Consider the following 18,881-nt stretch of genomic DNA (forward strand, 5'->3'; position numbering starts at 1 on the left):
TTCTTCTTTTTGCTCATTCCTTGCCTTCTTCATATCCTCCCTCAATTCATTGATTTGGTTTTTGATGAGGTTTTCCATGTCTGTTCGTATATTCTGAATTAGTTGTTTCAGCTCCTGTACCTCATTTGAATTATTGGTTTGTTCCTTTAACTGGGCCTTAGCTTCAATTTTCCTGGTGTGATTTGTTATTTTTTGCTGGCATCTAGACATTTAATTACCTTAATTAGTTTATTCTGGAGATTGCTTTCACTTCTCTTACCTAGGGTTTTCTTGCTAGATGAGTTTGTTTATCTGTTCTTTGACCTTCAGTTCAGCTTTTTTTGGACCTCTAGCTTAGGTTTTGTTTAACTGAGGATAATTTTTCAGTTCTTGTTTTCTTGTTTCTTGCTCTGCTTGTAAGGTGCCTTTCCCTCCCCACCCTTAGGAGGGTCTATATAGGTAATATAGACTCCAGCCAGGTTTTCCTGGACTAAACTGGACTCCTATCGAGGGAAGGAGTCACCTGCGTCAGTTTTTCCTGAGGGTGGGACCCAGCAGGTTAAAAGACTTTCCTGTGAAGTCTCTGGCTCTGTTTTTCTTATCCTGCCCAGTATGTGGCGCTTGTTTGCCTGCGGGTCTCACCAGCAAAAGATGTTGTGGCACCTTTAACTATGGAAGGCTCTCCCTGCTGGGGGCATGATGGAGACAGAGGAGAGGTTGTAGGCTGGTTTTAATGGCTTCAAATTGCTGAGCCCTGGGTTCTGAATTCCTTGAGAGGGGTTCCACCTGAGTTGGGCTTCACCCCTCCCCTGGGGAAGGCACAGGTGGGAGACAGCCCTGAAAGCAGTCTGTTTCTGCCTATGCCTGGGGCAGTTGCAGCCTGAGTAGTCCCGCTGCTGAATCCAGAGGCAGCCAAGCCTCCGCAGAGACAGCCACAAAAACCTTAGTTTCATCCCCTTTCCTCTTTTTCAGTTAGCCCAATAAGCAACCTCCACCTTGAGCAGGTTCGCCTGAATGGGAGCCTATTTTTAGTAGTCAGTATTTGTTAATTAATGCCACAATTGGTTTTTGGTTGGACTCAGTCCCTGCTACTGTTAGAGTGTCTCTTCTTTCCCTCTGGGAAGCCGCCTGTGGGGAAGGGGTGCTGGGCGCCAGCCTCCATGGCTTGGGGAACTCACGGTTCTGGGGGGCTCGCAGCCTGTCCAGCTGGTCCAGACTGGAGTACACTGTGTCTCTGGTCACTGTCATGGCTCCGGGAGCTATTCTGCACTGTTTCTGGTTATTTAGTGGTTGTTCTGGAGGACGAACTAAAATGCGCACCTTGCTAAGACACCATCTTCGCCCCTCCTCCCAGGAATTTCTGATATTCTTGCAAGCAGTGAGGATAACCATTTCAATAGGCTGAGTCCTTGATCTTAGGTTTCACCCTTATGAAACTTATTCCAGCAAAGGAGTAGCTAAGCCTACTTATAATTATGCCTAAGAATCACCCCCAGAGAACATTGTTTGTTGCTCAGATGTGGTTTCTCTCTCTAAGCCAACTCTGCAGGTGAATTCACTGCCCTCCCCTCTATGTAGGACATGACTCCCAGGTGTGCAATATCTGTGACAACGTGGGACAGGACTCCTCGGATGAGCCAGGTCCCAGCATCATGGGATTGAGAAAGCCTTCTTGATCAAAGGGGGGAAAAGAGAAAGCTTTTACAGCTTTTACAACATGACCATGTGACTGTGAAAGCCTTGTGTCTGATTCTCCATTTATCCAAGGTACGGACAAATAAGTAAAAAATAAGGATAGGGCGGGCCGCGGTGGCTCAGCGGGCAAAGTGCTTGCCTGCTATGCCGGAGGACCTCGGTTCGATTCCCGGCCCCAGCCCATGTAACAAAAACGGAGAAACAGAATACAATAAAACAAGAAAATGTTTAAAAATGTTTCCCTTTCTTCCTTCCTTCCTTCCTTCTATCCTTCCTTCCTTCTCTCTTTCCTTTAAAAAAAAAAAAAAAAAAAAAAAAAAAAAAAAAAAATAAGGATAAAAAATAAATAAACAATAGGGGAGGATAAAGGGTAAAAAAAAAATGAGTAGATTGAAATGTTAATGGTCAATAAGAGGGAGGGGTAAGGGGTATGGGATGTGTGCTGGTTTGAAAGGAAGTATGCTTCCTAGAAAATCCATGTTTTAATCAAAACCCCATTTCATAAAGGTAGAATAATCCCTGTTCAATACTGTATGTTTGAAACTGTAATCAGATCATCTCCCTGGACATGTGATGGAATCAAGAGTGGTTGTTAAACTGGATTAGGTGACGATGTGTCTCCACCCATTCGGGTGGATCTTGATTAGTTTCTGAAGTCCTATAAAAGAGGAAACACTTTCGAGAATGAAGGAGTTTCAGAGAGAGTAAAGCAGAACGACACAGCCACGAGAAGCAGCATCCACCAACCAGCGGCCTTTGGAGATGAAGAAGGAAAATGCCTCCTGGGGAGCTTCATGAAATAGGAAGCCAGGAGAAGAAGCTAGCAGATACTGCCGTGCTCGCCATGGCCCTTCTAGCTGAGAGAGGCCCTGACTGTGTTCGCCATATGCCTTCTCACATGAGAGAGACCCAGAACTTCATCAGCCTTCTTGAACCAAGGTATCTTTCCCTGGATGGATGCCTTAGATTGGACATTTCTATAGACTTATTTTAATTGGGACATTTTCTCGGCCTTAGAATATAAACTAGCAACTTATTAAATTCCACTTTTGAAAAACCATTCTGATTCTGGTATATTGCATTCCAGCAGCTAGCAAACTAGAACAGGATGTATGATTTTTTTCTTTTTTCTTTTTATTTCTTTTTTCTGGAGTGATGCAAGTGTTCTAAAAATGATCATGATGATGAACATAAAACTATGTGATGATATTGTGAGCCACTGATTATAAACCATGTATGGACCATATGAGTGTGATGATTTCTCAATAAAAGTATGTTTTTAAAAAACTGAATACTTTTGCCCATCAAAGGATTTTGTCAAGAAAGTATAAAGGCAGCCTACACAATGGGAGATGATATTTGGAAAGTATATTATCAGATAAGGTTTAATATCCAAAATACATAAAGAGAGCCTACAATTCAACAACTCAATTTAAAAATGGGCAAAAGACATGAACACTTTTCCAAACAGGAAATACAAATAGCTCAAAAACATATGAAAGGATGCTCAGCTTCACTAGCTATTAGGGAAATGGAAATCAAAACCACAATGAGACATCTTCTCACACTGACTAGAATGGCAATTACCAAAAAACAAAAAGCTATGAGTGCTGGAGAGGATGTGGAGAAACACACTCATTCACTTTTGGGAACGTAGACTGGTGCAACAACTCTGGCAGTTTGGCAGTTCCTCAGGAAGTTAAGTATAAAATTGCCATATATATATTGAGCAATTCTATTACCAGATAGATAATTAGAGGAATTGAAGGCAGACATACAAACATTTGAACACCGATCTTTCTAGTGGCATTATTCATGATTGCCAAGACACTGAAACAGTCCAAATGTCCATCAAAGGAAGAGTGCTAAACAAACTGTGGTTTATTCTTATGATGGAATATTACGCAGCTTTAAAACAGAATAAAGTCATGATGCATTTAACAAAGTGGATGAAACTTGAGGATATCATGTTGAGTGAAATTATCCAGAAACAAAAGGACAAATACTATATGATCTCACAGATATGAACTAACTATAATGACCAAACTCTGAAAGTTAAAGTTAAGAACACAGGTTATCGGGAGATAGAAAGAGGGTAGACATTGGGTATTTGATGCTGAAGGAGTACAGAGTATCAACAGGATTGATTGTAAAGATCCAGAAATGGAGAGCAAAATACTAGTGCTGGTAGCACAAATATAATGAACAAAGATGAATGCGAATATGGTTGAAAGAGAAAGACAAGAACAATGTATGACACCAGTAGGAAAGAGAAGAGGCTAACTACTAGACTGTATAACTTAGCAAATATAGAATAGAGAATGATGGTGATTAAATTTACAAATATAAGGCTTTTATATGAGGGAGAACAAATGAATGTCACCACCGCAAGATATTGAAAATGGGATCGTATATGGAAAAAATACAATCAATGGAAACTAGGATCTATAGTTATCAGTCACATGGTAATATTTTCCATCAGTTGTAACAAGGGCAATATACCAAAGCTAAATAAATGATAATAAGAAGCGGATACAAGGGAGGGGTATGGGACTCTTGTTGTTGCTGTTGCTTCTTTTTTATTTTTTCTTCTTTATTTCTTTTCATTATGTTTTCTCTTTATTTTTAATCATGTATTGTTTATTCCTCTTTTCCTTCATAGAAGAAACAAAAATGTTCTCATATAGAACATGGCAGTCAATGCATAACTATGTGATTGAACTGGGAACCACTGATTGTCCATTTAGTGTGGTTTCTATGGTGTGTGATTAAATTGTGTAAAAAACAAACTGAAATATACAAATGCTGGAGGAGATGTGGAGAGAGAGAGAGCGATATAGCTATTCACTGGTGGTAGGGAATAGGAGCTGTGCAGCCTATCTGAATGGCAGTGTGGTGACTCCAGGAGGCTAAGTACAGAGTTGCCATAAGATCCTGCAACTCGTTATTTGGTATATACTTGGAAGAACTGAAAGCAGGGATACAAATAGTGCAAATTTGCACCACTGTGCAAATGGTGTTTATGGTGGCATTATTCATGATTTGCAAGCATTTTATTGAGGATTTTTTAAATCTATGTTCATTAAAGAGATTAGACTGCAATTTTCTTTTCTTGTAGTATCATTGTCTAGCTTTGGTATTAAGGTGATGTTGGCTTCATAAAATGAGTTAGGTAACTTTCTCTCCTCTTCAATTTTTTTGAAGAGTTTGAGCAGGATTGGTACTAATTCTTTCTTGAATGTTTTGTAGAATTCACACGTGAAGTCATCTGGTCCTGGATTTTTCTTTTTGGGAGGCATCTTGATGACTTATTCAATCTATTCACTTGTGATTGATTTCTTGAGATCGTCTATTTCTTTTAGAGCTAATTTTGGTTGTTCACGCCTTTCTAGGAAGTTGTCCATTTCATCTGTGTTTCCTAGTTTATTAGCATGTAGTTGGTCACACTACCCTCTCACTGCCTCCTTTATTTCTGCAGTGTCAGTGGTTATGTCTCCTTTTCCATTTGTGATTTTATTTATTTACATCCTCTCTGGTTTTTCTTTTCTTTCTTTTTTTTTTTTTATCAATCTAGCTAAGGGACTCTCAATTTTATTAATCTTCTCAAAGAACCAACTTCTGGTTTTGTTGATTTTCTCAATATTTTCATGTTCTCAATTTCATTTTTTGTTTATTTGCTTCAAATTTATACTTTGACTAGTGCATCTCCTAATATAACTTATATAGATAGTTGGTTGAACACCTTAAGTACATGGAACTTTGTATAGGACATGAGATTTTGTTGGTTTGTCCAGGTGATGCCCTGATGAATCCCAGAGTGATTTGATCAGTGAGTGGAAAATTATTTGCAAAGTCCCCTCCAGGGAATGGTGAGAACGGGGGAAAACTCAACTTCCCCAAGTTGAATTCTTGATATTCTCACAAGCAGTGTGGACAACCAAAGCTACAGGCTGAGCCCCCAGTCTTGGGGTTTGTTCATATGAAACTTAACCCCACAGGGGATAGGTCAAGCCTACTTAAAATTAAGCCTAAGAGTCACCCCCAAGAGAACCTCTTCTGTTGCTCAGATGTGGCCTCTCTCTCCGACCAACACAGCAAGCAGACTCACCACCCTCCCCCTGTCTACGTGGGACATGACTACCAGGGGTGTGGATCTTCCTGGCAGCGTGGGACAGAAATCCCTGAATGAGCTGAGATTCAGCATCAAGGGATTGAGAAAAACCCTAGAATGAGCTGAGACTCAGCATTGAGGGATTGAGAAAAACTTCTCGACCAAAAGGGGGAAGAGTGAAATGAGACAAAGTGTCAATGGCTGAGAGATTCCAGAGTCGAGAGATTATCCTGGAGGTTATTCTTATACATCAATTAGATATCATCTCGTTATTCAAGATGTAATGGAGCGGCTGGAGGGAACTGCCTGAAAATGTAGAGCTGTGTTCCAGTAGCCATGTTTCTTGAGGATGATTGAATAATGATACAGCTGTCACAATGTGACTGTGTGATTGTGAAAACCTTGTGTCTGATGCTCCTTTTATCTACCTTGTCCACAAAGGAGCAGAACATATGGAATAAAAATAAATAATAGGGGGAACAAATGCTAAAATAAATTTAGTTTAAATGCTAGTGATCAACGAAAGCAAGGGGTAAGGGGTATGGTAGGTATAATCTTTTTTTTTTTTCCCTTTCCTGTGTTCGTTTTATTTCTTTTTCTATTGCCTTTTTATTTCTTTTTCTGAATTAATGCAAATGTTCTAAGAAATGATGAATATGCAACTAAGTGATGATATTGTGAATTACTGATTATGTTGTTTTATTTTGTTTCTTTATTTTTTTAATAAATAAATTGAAAAAAAAACTTGCATCTCACAATCCTATTTATTGTAACCAATACATCTTTAAAATGATAAATAGCAGAAGTTCTCAAAACCAACCACCACATAAACAACTCTCTCATATAACAGATACTCTCCATTCCCTCACTCTGACTGATGGTCCTATATCATAAGTTTGGAAAATAAATACATATTTATGTTGTTGTTGTCGTTGTATGCTATATGATAGGGGTTACATTTCATTCTTTTTCCATGTGAGTATTCCCTTACTGCAACACCATTTGTTGAATTTTTGTTTGTTGGGTAAGCGCATGGTCCGGGAATCAAACCCAGGCCTCCTGCATGGCAGGCAAGAATTCTACCACTGAACTACCCTTGCACCCCTGACATTTATATGTTTTAAATTAAAAATATGTTGAGAAAGTTTGTGGTAATAGAAGAGTTCTGTACACTGATTATGGTGTTGGTTATGTGAATCTACACATGTGATAAATGTTCAGAGCTATATTACAAAAATTTGTGAATAAAGTCTGTACCTGAGTTAATATTGTACCAATGCCAATTTTTTGTTCTGACAATGTACTACAATTATGTAAGACATTATCACTGGGGGAAACTGGGTAAAAAATAATGGTAAATTTGTGTAATTTTTTTTTCACTTTTTGTGAGTCAAACTATCTCATAATAAGATTTACACAAAAAACAAATAGAAATATAAAAAGGTTTAAGGTATAGGTGTCCTCTGACTCACTGTCCTTAGTGAATCTTTTCAATCAACAGTTCAAATTCTGTTAATCTGTGTCAATAAAGCTATATTTGTTATACACAAAAGTTTTAATTAAAATTGTAAGTTTTAAAGGGGTTATATAAATAAAACTGTCTCAAAAAACAAAAAAAAGAGGGAAAAGAATGTAAAAGAGAATGGATAAAACAGAAAAACAGAAGGTGTTAGATGGAACATAAGCTAAAGCAACTTATTTTAATAACTACCTTAAAAAGAAGTAAGAAAGGAAGGGAGGATCTTACTTTCCCTTCAACTACTTCCCTGTTTCACTACTACTCTTAAGAGCAAATCAAACTGCTCAGGAAGAGTTAGCTATAAGCCCTTTCACTACTTCTTCACGCCTCTCTCCTTTTAACTCACTACCAAATCCAAATGGTCAGCTCTCAGTTCCCACCTTACTTGACCTATCAGCAGCACCTGACAGAGTTGATAACCCCCAACTCCCCTTTCTTGAAACACTTGCTTCACTTGACTCCCAAAGACACCACATTCTCCTGATTTTCTCCTACTTCACTGGCTACTCCTTCTTCTCAGACTTCTTAGCTGGCTCCTAGACCTTCTCTATCTCTCCTCAAGCTCCTAAAATGCTGTAGTGGCTCAGAGACAGGACTTCTTCTCTAGTCTTTGTTATAACCTCTTCCTATGTGATCTCATCTAGTTACTATTTCTAAAAATGTCACTTATGAACAAATGATTCTAAAACTTATATCCCCAGTCCTGAGTTTGAGATTATTATATCCAATTACCTTCTCACTATCTCCATCTGGAATCTAGGAGACACCTCAAAGTTAATTTGTAGAAAGTGAAAACTCTTGTTTTCCCTGAGCAAACTCACTCCACATCCTTTTTTCTCATCATGAGTAACAGCATGTCTATTCATTTAGGATAAAAAAAAATCTAGGAGTCATGCTTGATTCCTCTCTTTCTCTCACATACCACACCTAATTCAGAAGCAAGTCTTATAGAATCTATCTTTAAAATGTATCCTAAATATTGGGTGGGCAACAGTGGCTCAGTGGCAGAGTTTGCTCCTGCCATGTCAGAGACCTGGGTTTGATTCCTGGAGCCTGCCCATGTTTAAAAAATAAATGTATCCTAAATATTACCACTTCTCATCACCTTCACTTCCTAACGCCTTACTCCCAGCCATGATTGGTACTAATTGCTAGTACCAATTTAGTACCAGCATCTATATCCATGCTTCATAGAAAATATGTGTTCTGTTTTATGAGTGAATAAGAGTTAACCTGATAGGCTCTAAAAGATAAAAAAAACTGATATCTGGAATAGAAATGGGATTCCAGAAATGTTGCAATTTAATAAAATACATAGAACCTAAGTTCATTATCTACCTTGCTACCTATTAACATAAGACTATCACTAGAACTGAAGAAAGTCTCCCATTATTTCTAGGTGCTTAAATTCTCTTGTGGCTATATTTTAGATATAATTTACATTTATGTATATAACTATTATTATTATATAGTTAGCTCATTAAAAAACAGTGTTTCAATTTTTGTGCAGCTGATCTGCTAGAACAGAAAATTACTCAAATTCAGTAGCCAAGCTAAAAAACTAAAAGCAAAAAGTATACACTTGAATAACTGTAATATGGCAGAAAGGGCCTCAGACTGAAAAAAAAAAAAGAACAAAAAACCCTGATTCTGATCCTAATCCTAATCCTAAAGGACTAATGTGTGTTCTTTGTAGAGATCACTCTAAATCTGTCTCTAAGGTTCTCTGGTAAATACCACAACTTAAATAACATAACAACATGTATTAATTTCACCCTAAAATTTAATCATAAAATCTATAAGCTATTATAGATGACATCCATTCTTATACATAAGATTTCTTAAAACCAGTAATAATGTAAAGAATAGGCTAATTTTCAAGTATTTAAGAATAATATGAAAAATCTTACTGGTCTGACATCACCACAGGAATTGGTAAATTGTCGAGCCAGGCCAAAATCAAGCATGTAACATTTCCTACACGTACTAGGAAAGCGACCCATGGCGAAATTTGACTAGAAAAATAAACAAACAAAAAATACACATTTTAATGATACTTAATCCTTACAACTTACCCTTCATATATTTTAATTCGTCTTTCCATTTAAACTCTATATACATATATTCTAAATACATAATTCTAGTCAATGATGTATACTGGATATTTATACTTAACTTCCTTGTGGGTTTTATTAATGCCTGGAACAGGTTATCTTAAAAAAAAAACAAAACAATGTTCTTCTGATCATTTGCACATCCTCTTAGTAGGTCTAAAATAATCATTAGTTATTTGGAAAAACAGCTAGTAACACCATCCTCACTTTGCAAGAGAAAACTGAGCAACAAAAAAACTAAGTGATGCATAAAGGTGCAAGCAACACATCATTGAGTTAACTAGAACAAAACTCTAGTTGCTTTGAAATTTTAGTCTAAGCCACTGCTTCAATGACAAACCCAAACTCTATTTTTTCAAATGGGAGGAATTAGAGATGGGCAAAAACAAATGCATAGCTCAGAAATTTAAAGTAATTCCCTATTAAACATTATAAAACTCAATTTCACTGACTCTTAAAAAATAAATACATAATTTAAGAAAGCATTTCAAAGCAGACTTAAGTAAAATATATCTTACATTATACATCTAAAAAAACAAATGTAACATTAAATGACTATACATTTGCAAAGATGGGAATGCAAACAAGGGAATTTGTGAAGGTAAAAGCCAAATTTCATAACAGAATTGCAAGCTTTTATTTTAAAATACTGCTCTACTTAAGGGGCTTTCTGACAAAACTGGAAACTACAAATCACCATGGCTCTCAAATAATGACATTTAGTTTGGCATGGAAATAAAAGTAGGAGAAAAGCTACATTACATTAAAAAGTAACTCTAACATGTTAATTTTAGATGGACTTTTCATGTAAACTGTTCAATTTCAGAAATTATATAACATTAAATGACTATAATTTTCAGCTGTACCAACACATAATAAATTTATAGTAAATGTACTGTATCAGAAATGGGTCATTTCCTCTTATGAGTAAAAAAAAAAACACTGAAAAGGAAAAAATAAAAGTCTATTTCAAAGTTGTGGAAATAACAATTTCCAAGGAAAAAAGAATAGAAAAACGATATATTACCAAAGTAGCAACAGGAGAAAAATAAGGTCTTACAGAACTGATGGCTTCTTTTAACTATAATTTGTCACTTGAGAAATGGTTCACAGATCACAATGTCAACATTCAAAAGCAATCTAGAAATATATATATATATATTTTTTCTTCTTTTTCTTCTTCTTCTTTGCATGGGTAGGCACCAGGAACCAAACTCAGGTCTCCGACATGGCGGGTAAGAATTCTACCACTGCATACATGTATATTTTTAAACCAATATCAGTGAAAAGAAATCCAAAAAACAGCTACTAATTTAGCTATAAAGCTAAGGAGGAAATCAAAATGTTGACACGCTTAATACTTATGCATACACCATTTTTAATTTGGTTGCTAAACAATGTTTCATTGTATGAGAAAAGCTCTTGAAAATAGTTGTAGTTTGTAATAATTTTTTATTTTTCAAAAATTAAAAAAATAAACTAAATGTTTGCTTCTGGGCCTCTAAAGAGATAACATATATTAAGGATAATAACTAATATAACGTTGTATTTAATTACAGCAAATACAAAAAGCCACATTTGCATTTTACTGTGTCCCACCATAATACTGAGAGGTCCTAACAAATCCAATCTATACTCTGGCTGCAAAAGGCCTACCGGTTTGATGTCTCGGTGCAAGAATCCCACAGAATGGATGCTTTCAATAGACTCCAGAATCTGTCGGCCCAGCCGAAGAGTAGTGCTTATAGTGAATGTACCACGGGACTGGCTACGGCGTAGATCTGCCAGATTTCGACCCTATGGAAACCAAATAAACATTTTCATATGTGGTACAAAAAACTATCTTATAATAGAAGACTGAGAAATTATTTACCATTGAAAAATTGTTCTGATTGAAATAGCAAGGATTTTTACCCAAATGGTGATCTTCTTACTCAAAAGAAGAGATTCTCTTAAGATAATGACATGAATGTTTCAGACAAATTTAAGAATAACTTAGGAGTTTTAATATATCATGTTTCTAAATCATCACATTTCCCTTATCTACGTTGTCATAACAAAATATAGTCTTGATATTTGGAAAGATATCAAATATATAATGCAGAGTGATAATATATTACCATATTAATTAGTTAATCTTAATGCATCCTAATTCCCTCATAAAATGGGGCTACTAATACCTTCTACCTGCATTAGTCAGGATTCTCTAGGGAAACATAACCAACAGGAGATACATGCAAACACTGTAGGATTTTTATAAAAACTATCTCATAGGACTGTGGGGGTTGGCAAATCCAAATTGCATACAGTAGGCCACTAGCTGGGAGCTCTAACGAAGCTATTCAATGAATTTCCCAGGAGAAGCTGGTTAGGTTGGCTGAAGTAGAGAAGGAAATTCTCTTTCCTGACTGCTAAAACCATCACTTCTCCTTTTAAAGCCTTCAACTGATTGGAGGAGACTTCTCTCATTGTTCATTGTTGAAGGCAATCTCTTCAGTTGACTGTAGATGTAAATCAGCCATAGATGCAATCAACATACTGATGATTTAAGTCCATGAAATATCCTTACATTAAAAATAAGGCCAGTGCTTGCATGAACAAACAACTGGACACCATAACTTCATCAAGTTGACATATTAACTTAACCATCACAGTCCACCCCTCATCAATTTGGCACAACATGCACAGCTCCTTAAAATGTATCTAATCTCTAAATAAAAACAGTAACATTCATATTTTTGCCTAACCATACTCAACTGCCCTATATAACTAGAAATGCACTAACTTTCCCCAGAATAGGGTGGAAGTCATTGGGTTATATTGTTAAACTTAACATCCTATAACCTAAATATTACAATGTGAAGTTATACTCCACCTATTCATATGATAAGGGGATAAATTAGGGAAGAAAAAATATATATAAGCATATTAATTAAAATAAAACAAGGAAATTCTTAACCATTACAGCCCATGTTTCTATATATGGTCATGTGGTTGCAGCTCATATTAATAACTACCTTCTTTCACTACCCATTCCATATTCCCTTTAACTTCATCAAGCACTTCAGCTGGGCATGGTTCTTTGCCTGGTGGGCTGACCTAAACCTTCATTCCTGAAGTTTCTGGGCCATTTATAGTCCTGCCTGGATTGGTTGTTGGAGTTTTCCATTGACTTTAATCACAGGCATGGTAGTACTAATAGACATCTTAGGGAATCTCCTGTGTTCCAGGCAAACTCTTCTTTACCTCCATCATATAGGTGCAGTCCTATTTCCCCTTGGTAGTCTGGATCAGTCACCCCAGCCAGTACAGTAATTCCCTTCTTTCTCTGTTGATTCAGAGGCATGAGGAGCCCAAAGTGGCCAGGTGGCAGTATTAACTTCCACTTCAATGGAATGATTGTTGTGTCTCCTGGTAGAAGCACTCCTTTTGGAACTAAGACCTGTAAACCAGCAGAGCTTAAGGTTGTAGGAACAGGAAGCAAAAATTTTTCTAGTGGATCAGTAGGGGTAATAGTGGGTGGTACCACTCCTATTTCCACCCACTGATTCCTGGACCCATAATTCCCGGCTATGGGAGAAACAATACCAGAGAGTGTACATATTTGATTTAGAGCATATAGAGCCTCCTGGGAACACTAACCCAGTCCTGCAAGGTATTGCCACCTAGTTGGCACTGTAACTGAGTCTTCAAAAGATCAGTCCACCATTCTATCAACACAGCTGCTTCAGGACGACAAGAAGCGAATTCCATGAGCATGTGCCCATTCCCAATTTGCTGTTAAGTGAGTTCCTTGATCAGAAGCAATGCTGTGTGGAATACCATGATGGCATATAAGGCATTCTGAAAGTCCATGGATGGTAGTTTTGGCAGAAGCATTAAGCGCAGAAATGCAAACCCTTATCCAGAGTACATGTCTTTTGCAAGAACAAATGCTGCCCCTTCCATGTCAGAAATGATCTGATGAAATTAACCTGCCGTCAGATAGCAGGCTGATCATCTCAGGGAATGGTGCCATACTGGGGACTAAGTATTGGTCTCTGCTGCTGATTGGCAGACTGGACACTCAGCAGTGGCTGTAGCCAGGTAACACTTTGTGAGAGAAAGTCCATTTTGCTGAGCCCAACATGCATAATCTCCATCCCTACCACTATGGCCACTTTGTTCATAAGACCGCTGGGCAATGATAGGAGTAGCTGGGGAAAGAGGTAAACTCATATCAACAGAACAGGTCAAAAGGTGTTTATTTGGTGCTAAATTTATATATATATTTTTTTTCTTTTCTTAAAAGCTTTTTATTTTGAAATAATTTTAAACTTATAGGAAAACTGCAAAAATAATACAAAAACAACACAGAAAATGCCATATACCTTCCACAAGACACCCAGATTTACCAACTTTTAAATATTTTGCCACATTTATTATATCTACCTACTTCCCTACTTGTTCCAGTTTGCTAGCTCTCGGAATGCAATATACCAGAAATGGAATGGCTTTTAAAAAGGGGGAATTTAATGAGTTGCTAGTTTACAGTTCTAAGACCAAGAAAATGTTCCAATTAGAAATGTCCAATCAAAGGCATCCAGGGAAAGATACCTTGGTTCTAAATTTATATTTTTGATAGCATACTATCTAACTTAACTTGTATGGTCAGTTTATTCGAACACCATAGTAACATGAAATCTTGAATAGGGAGTGAGATCTTGTTGTTGGTTAGTGTGATGCCCTGATATATCCCAGAGTAATTTGGGCAGAGAATAAAAATGTATTTGCAAAGTCCCCTTTGAAGGAATGGGGAATAAGGAGGAAATATTAAATTTCCCCACATGGGGAGCTCTTGCTATTCTCACAAGCATTGGGGATAACCAATTTAAAAGGCCACGCCCTCAATCTTGGGGTTTGCCCCTATGAAACTTATTCCTGCAGAGAAGCTAAGCCTACTTATAATTATGCCTAAGAGTCACCCCAGAGAACCTCTTTTGTTGTTCAGATGTGGCCTCTCTCTCTAAGCCACTTGGCAGGTGAACTCACACCCCTCCCCCACTACATGGGATATGATTCCCAGGGGTGTAAATCTCCCTGGCAAGGTGAGACAAAACTCCCAGAAATGAGCCAGGACCCAGCACCACAGAACTGAGAAAGCCTTCTTGCCCAAAAGGGGGAAGAGAGAAATGAGATAAAGTTTAAGTGGTTGAGAGACTTCACATAGAGTCGAGATGTTATTCTTATGTATTATATAGATACCCCTTTTTAGTTTTTAGAATATTAGAATAGCTAGAAGTAAATATCTGAAACTACTGAACTGTATTCCAGTAGCTTTGATTCTTGAAGATAATTGTATAACTTCTATAGCTTTTACAGTGTGACTCTGTGATTGTGAAAACCTGTGGCCAACACTCCCTTTATTCAGAGTATGAGTAAAGAAATAAGGACAAAAAACAAATAATGGGATAAAGAGTAAAAAAAAATTGGGTATAGTACAATACTAATGGTAAATGAGAGGGAGGGGAAGGGGTATAGAATGCATGGGGTATTTATTTTTTATGTCTTTTTATGGAGTGAGGCAAATGTTCTAAAAATGATGATGGCAATGAACACATAACTCTGTAATGACATTGTGAGCCACTGATTGTATACTTTGGATGGACTGTATGGTATATGAAGATATCTCAATAAAAACATATTTTAAAAAAATTTAAATACAAAAAAACTCCACAAAAAACCCATGATCATCTATCTATCCACTTGATTATTAAAACCTTCCTCCGATGAAGTAACCTGCTGATGAGCATTCATGGGGGACACAAATATCTTCATGGTTCTTAGCCACTCAGAAAGGTCTCTCTCACCAATTTTCCAATCATGTTTCTTCCAAATCTCTGACCATCCAGCCAAACTACTGGCAACAGCCCATAAATCAATAGACAAATATACCCCCAGGCATTTCTCCTTCTAGGCAAAATGAATAACCAGACACACTGCTTGAATTTCTGCCTATTGGGGGGATTTACCTTCACCACTGTCCTTCCGGGATGTTTCAGAAAGGGGCTGTACTGCTGTACCTATCTAGTTTCAGGTGGTACCTGTATATGGTGCAGAACCTTACGTAATCAGGCTTGAGTTTTCTCATCCTTAGTCAACTGATTATAAGGAATCCTCCAAGAGGCCACTGCTGTAGGCTGGGAAAGAGAAGGTACTGTGGTAGGAATGGAGGCCATGAGCATTTGGTCCACTTCCTCATGCAATTCACCTGTGCTTTCAGGACCTGCTCAAGCACTATCTCATATATACCACTTCCATTTTACAATGTAGTGCTACTATGCACACCTCACTTTATGGCTTAGGAGCTCAGAAAACACCCAGTTCATGACAGGCAAGTCTTATGATACCTTGGTGGCCCACCACTAAGCATTCAGTCTTTACTAAGGCTCAATAGTAAGTGAAAAGTTTTACTTCTCAAGAACAGATTAGCTATCTGCAGAGGACGACAAGACTTTGCTCCAAAACTCTAAGGAGCTACACTATAATTCTCCTAGAAAAGTCTGCCAAAGGCTCTAGACAGCATCTCTATCTGCCAATGACACTTTTGACATTATTGGATCTGCTAGATGATATGGTGCAAGTGGCAGAGCAGCTTGCACAGCAGCCTGGTCGTACTGCAGACCCTCCTCTTATTCCAGTCCCAGTCAAAACTAGCAACTTTTCAAGTCACTTTTTCAGATCATTACTTGGTAAATGGAAGGGACTAGCAGAGCTAAATGAGAAATATGCTGTCTCCACAGTCCAAAGAGGCCAACTAGGCATTGTACTTCTTTTTTTATTGTAGGAGGGGCCAGATACGACAGTTTATCCTGTGACATGGGATATCTCCACATGCCACACAACACTGGACATCTAGAAATTTCAGTCATCATGGAAGGCCCCAAAATGTTTCTGGGATTTATCTACTACCCTCTGACATGCAAATGTCTTATCAATTTGTCTAAGCTGCTATTTCTTGCTCACTAGGTCAAATCAACATGTTATCATCAATATAATGGAACAGTGTGGTGTCTTATGGGAGAGAGGTGATCAAGGTCCCTTTGGACTAGATTATGACATAAGGACTGGAGAGGTAATATACCACTGAGGTAAAACAGTGAACATATATTTCTAGACTTGCCAGTTGAAATCAAACTGTTTCTGGTGCTCTTTACTAACAGCAATTGAGAAAAAAGCATTTGCCAGATTAACAGCTGCATACCAAGTAACGGAATATACTGATTTGCTCAAGCAATGACAACACATATGCAATAATAGCTGCACTTGGAGTTACCATCTGGTTACATTTACGATAATCCATTGTCATCTTCCAAGATCCATCTGCTTTCTGCCCAGGCCAAACAGGAGACTTGAATGGGTATGTGGTAGGTATTACCACACCTGCATCCTTCAAGTTCTTGATGGTGGCATTAATCTTTGCAATCCCTGGAATGCAGTTTCGTTTTTCATTTTAATGCTATTTTAATGAGATACAGTCACACACCATACAATCCATGGAAAGTATACAATCAATGGCTCACAGTATAATCACATAGTTGTGCATTCACCACTTCAATGAGTTTTTTAACATTATCATTACTCTAGGAAATAAAAAAACATCCCATACCCCCTACCCCCCCACCACCATTGATCCCTAACATCCACTTATTTACCATTGACGAAAGAATATTAAGATATTGCTATTAACTATATAGTCCATAGTTTGCAATATGTGGTTTTTTTTTCAATTTACAACTATTCATTCCTTGTAATGGTTTTGTACATTTATTCCAGTTCATGGAAGAAATTTTTTGTATTTATACTGTTAATCACAGTCATCATCCACTATAAGATATACAATCCCATGTTTTCACCCTTGGCTTTCTCCTTTTGGTGACAGATATGACTCTAAACTTCCCCAATCAGATATTCACACACCAATCAGCACTGTTAATTATACTTTAAAAAATATGCTACCATCTCCTCTATCCATTTCCACTCATTTAAATTCAAGCTAATTAAAAATTCTGTATATCTAAGCAATTGATCCCTGTTCTCTAATTCAATTCTATCTCATGACAACCTATATTCTAAATGTTATGTCTATGAGTTTATATTAGTAAAATCTTACAGGTATTTGTCCTTTTGTGTCTGGCATATTTCATTCAACATAATGTCCTCAAGGTTCATTCATGTTGTTAAATGCTTCCGAACTTCATTCCTTCTTACTGCTGAATAATATTCCATTGTGTGTATATACCATATTTGTTTACCTATTCATCAGTTGATGGACACTTGGATTATTTATTATTGTGAATAATGCTGATATGAACACTCATATGGAAATGTCTGTTTGTTACCTCTTTCAGTTTTTCTAAGTATATATACCAAGTGGTGAGATGCCAGATCACTGGGCAACTCTATTCTTACCTTTCTGAGGAACCACCTAACTGTCTTCCACAGTGTCCCATTTTACATTCCCACTGTGCTGGTTTGAAAGGATGTATGTCCCCTAGAAAAGCCATGTTTTAATCTAAATCCCATTTCATAAACGCAGAATAATCCCTATTCAATACTGTATGTTTGAAACTGTAATCAGATCATCTCCCTGAAGATGTGATTTAATCAAGAGCAGTTATTAAGCTGAATTAGGTGATGACACGTCTCCACCCATTTGGGTGGGTCTTGAAAAGTCTGCTGGAGTCCTATAAAAGAGGAAACATTTTGGAGAATGGGAGATTCAGAAAGAGCAGAGAAGAACGACATAGCCAAAAAAGCAGAGAGAACCAGCCAGCGACCTTTGGAGATGAAGAAGGAAAACACCACCCGGGAAACTTTACGAAACCAGAAACCAGGAGAGAAAGCTAGCGGATGATGCCATGTTCGCCATGTGCCCTTCCAGCTGACAGAGAAGTCCTGACTATGTTCACCATGTCCTTCTCACTTGAGAGAAAAATCCTGAACTTCATCGGCTGTCTTGAACCAAGGTCTCTTTCCCTGGATGCCTTAGATTGGACAGTTCTATAGACTTGTTTTAATTGGGACATTTTCTCAGCCTTGGAACTGTAAACTAGCAACTGATCTAATTCCCCTTTTTGAAACCATTCCATTTCTGGTATATTGCATTCTGGCAGCTAGCAAACTAGAACACCCACCATCCGTGAATAAGTGGAATTAGTTTGCTATTCTTTCTATAGTTTCTCCAGATGTTCAGTTACGTCTTTGACTTGAGCCCTTTCGCCCCTTTTACTGTAGGTGTTTAGGGCTGTAATTCACTGCATCCCATAAATTTTGGTGTGTTGTATTCTTGTTTTCATTTGTCTTGAGATATGTACTGATTTCTCTTGCAATTTCTTCTTTGACCCACTGATTATGAAGACTGTGTTGTTGAACCTCTATATATGTGTGAATTTTCCAGTTCTCCGGCTATTATTGATTTCTA

At 37.5% G+C, this 18,881-nt stretch overlaps 1 protein-coding gene across 13 annotated transcripts in view; it reads right to left on the bottom strand.

The window, feature by feature from the left end:
* Positions 1-18,881, bottom strand: part of TTBK2 (tau tubulin kinase 2) — a 307,449-nt gene that overhangs the window by 94,350 nt on the left and 194,218 nt on the right. For 11 of the 13 annotated variants that reach the window (XM_077127599.1, XM_077127601.1, XM_077127605.1 and 8 more), the window contains 2 exons: positions 11,075-11,215; positions 9,215-9,319 (listed from right to left, as the gene is read on the bottom strand). In XM_077127599.1, the coding sequence (XP_076983714.1) occupies positions 9,215-9,319; positions 11,075-11,215 (246 nt within the window). Of the gene's footprint in view, positions 1-9,214; positions 9,320-11,074; positions 11,216-12,664; positions 12,861-16,733; positions 16,886-18,881 lie in introns of all 13 variants that reach the window. The other 2 variants (XM_077127609.1, XM_077127610.1) reach the window with 2 other exon arrangements.

The sequence above is a fragment of the Tamandua tetradactyla genome, chromosome 14 (genome assembly GCF_023851605.1).
Source record: "Tamandua tetradactyla isolate mTamTet1 chromosome 14, mTamTet1.pri, whole genome shotgun sequence".
Classification (NCBI taxonomy): domain Eukaryota; kingdom Metazoa; phylum Chordata; class Mammalia; order Pilosa; family Myrmecophagidae; genus Tamandua; species Tamandua tetradactyla.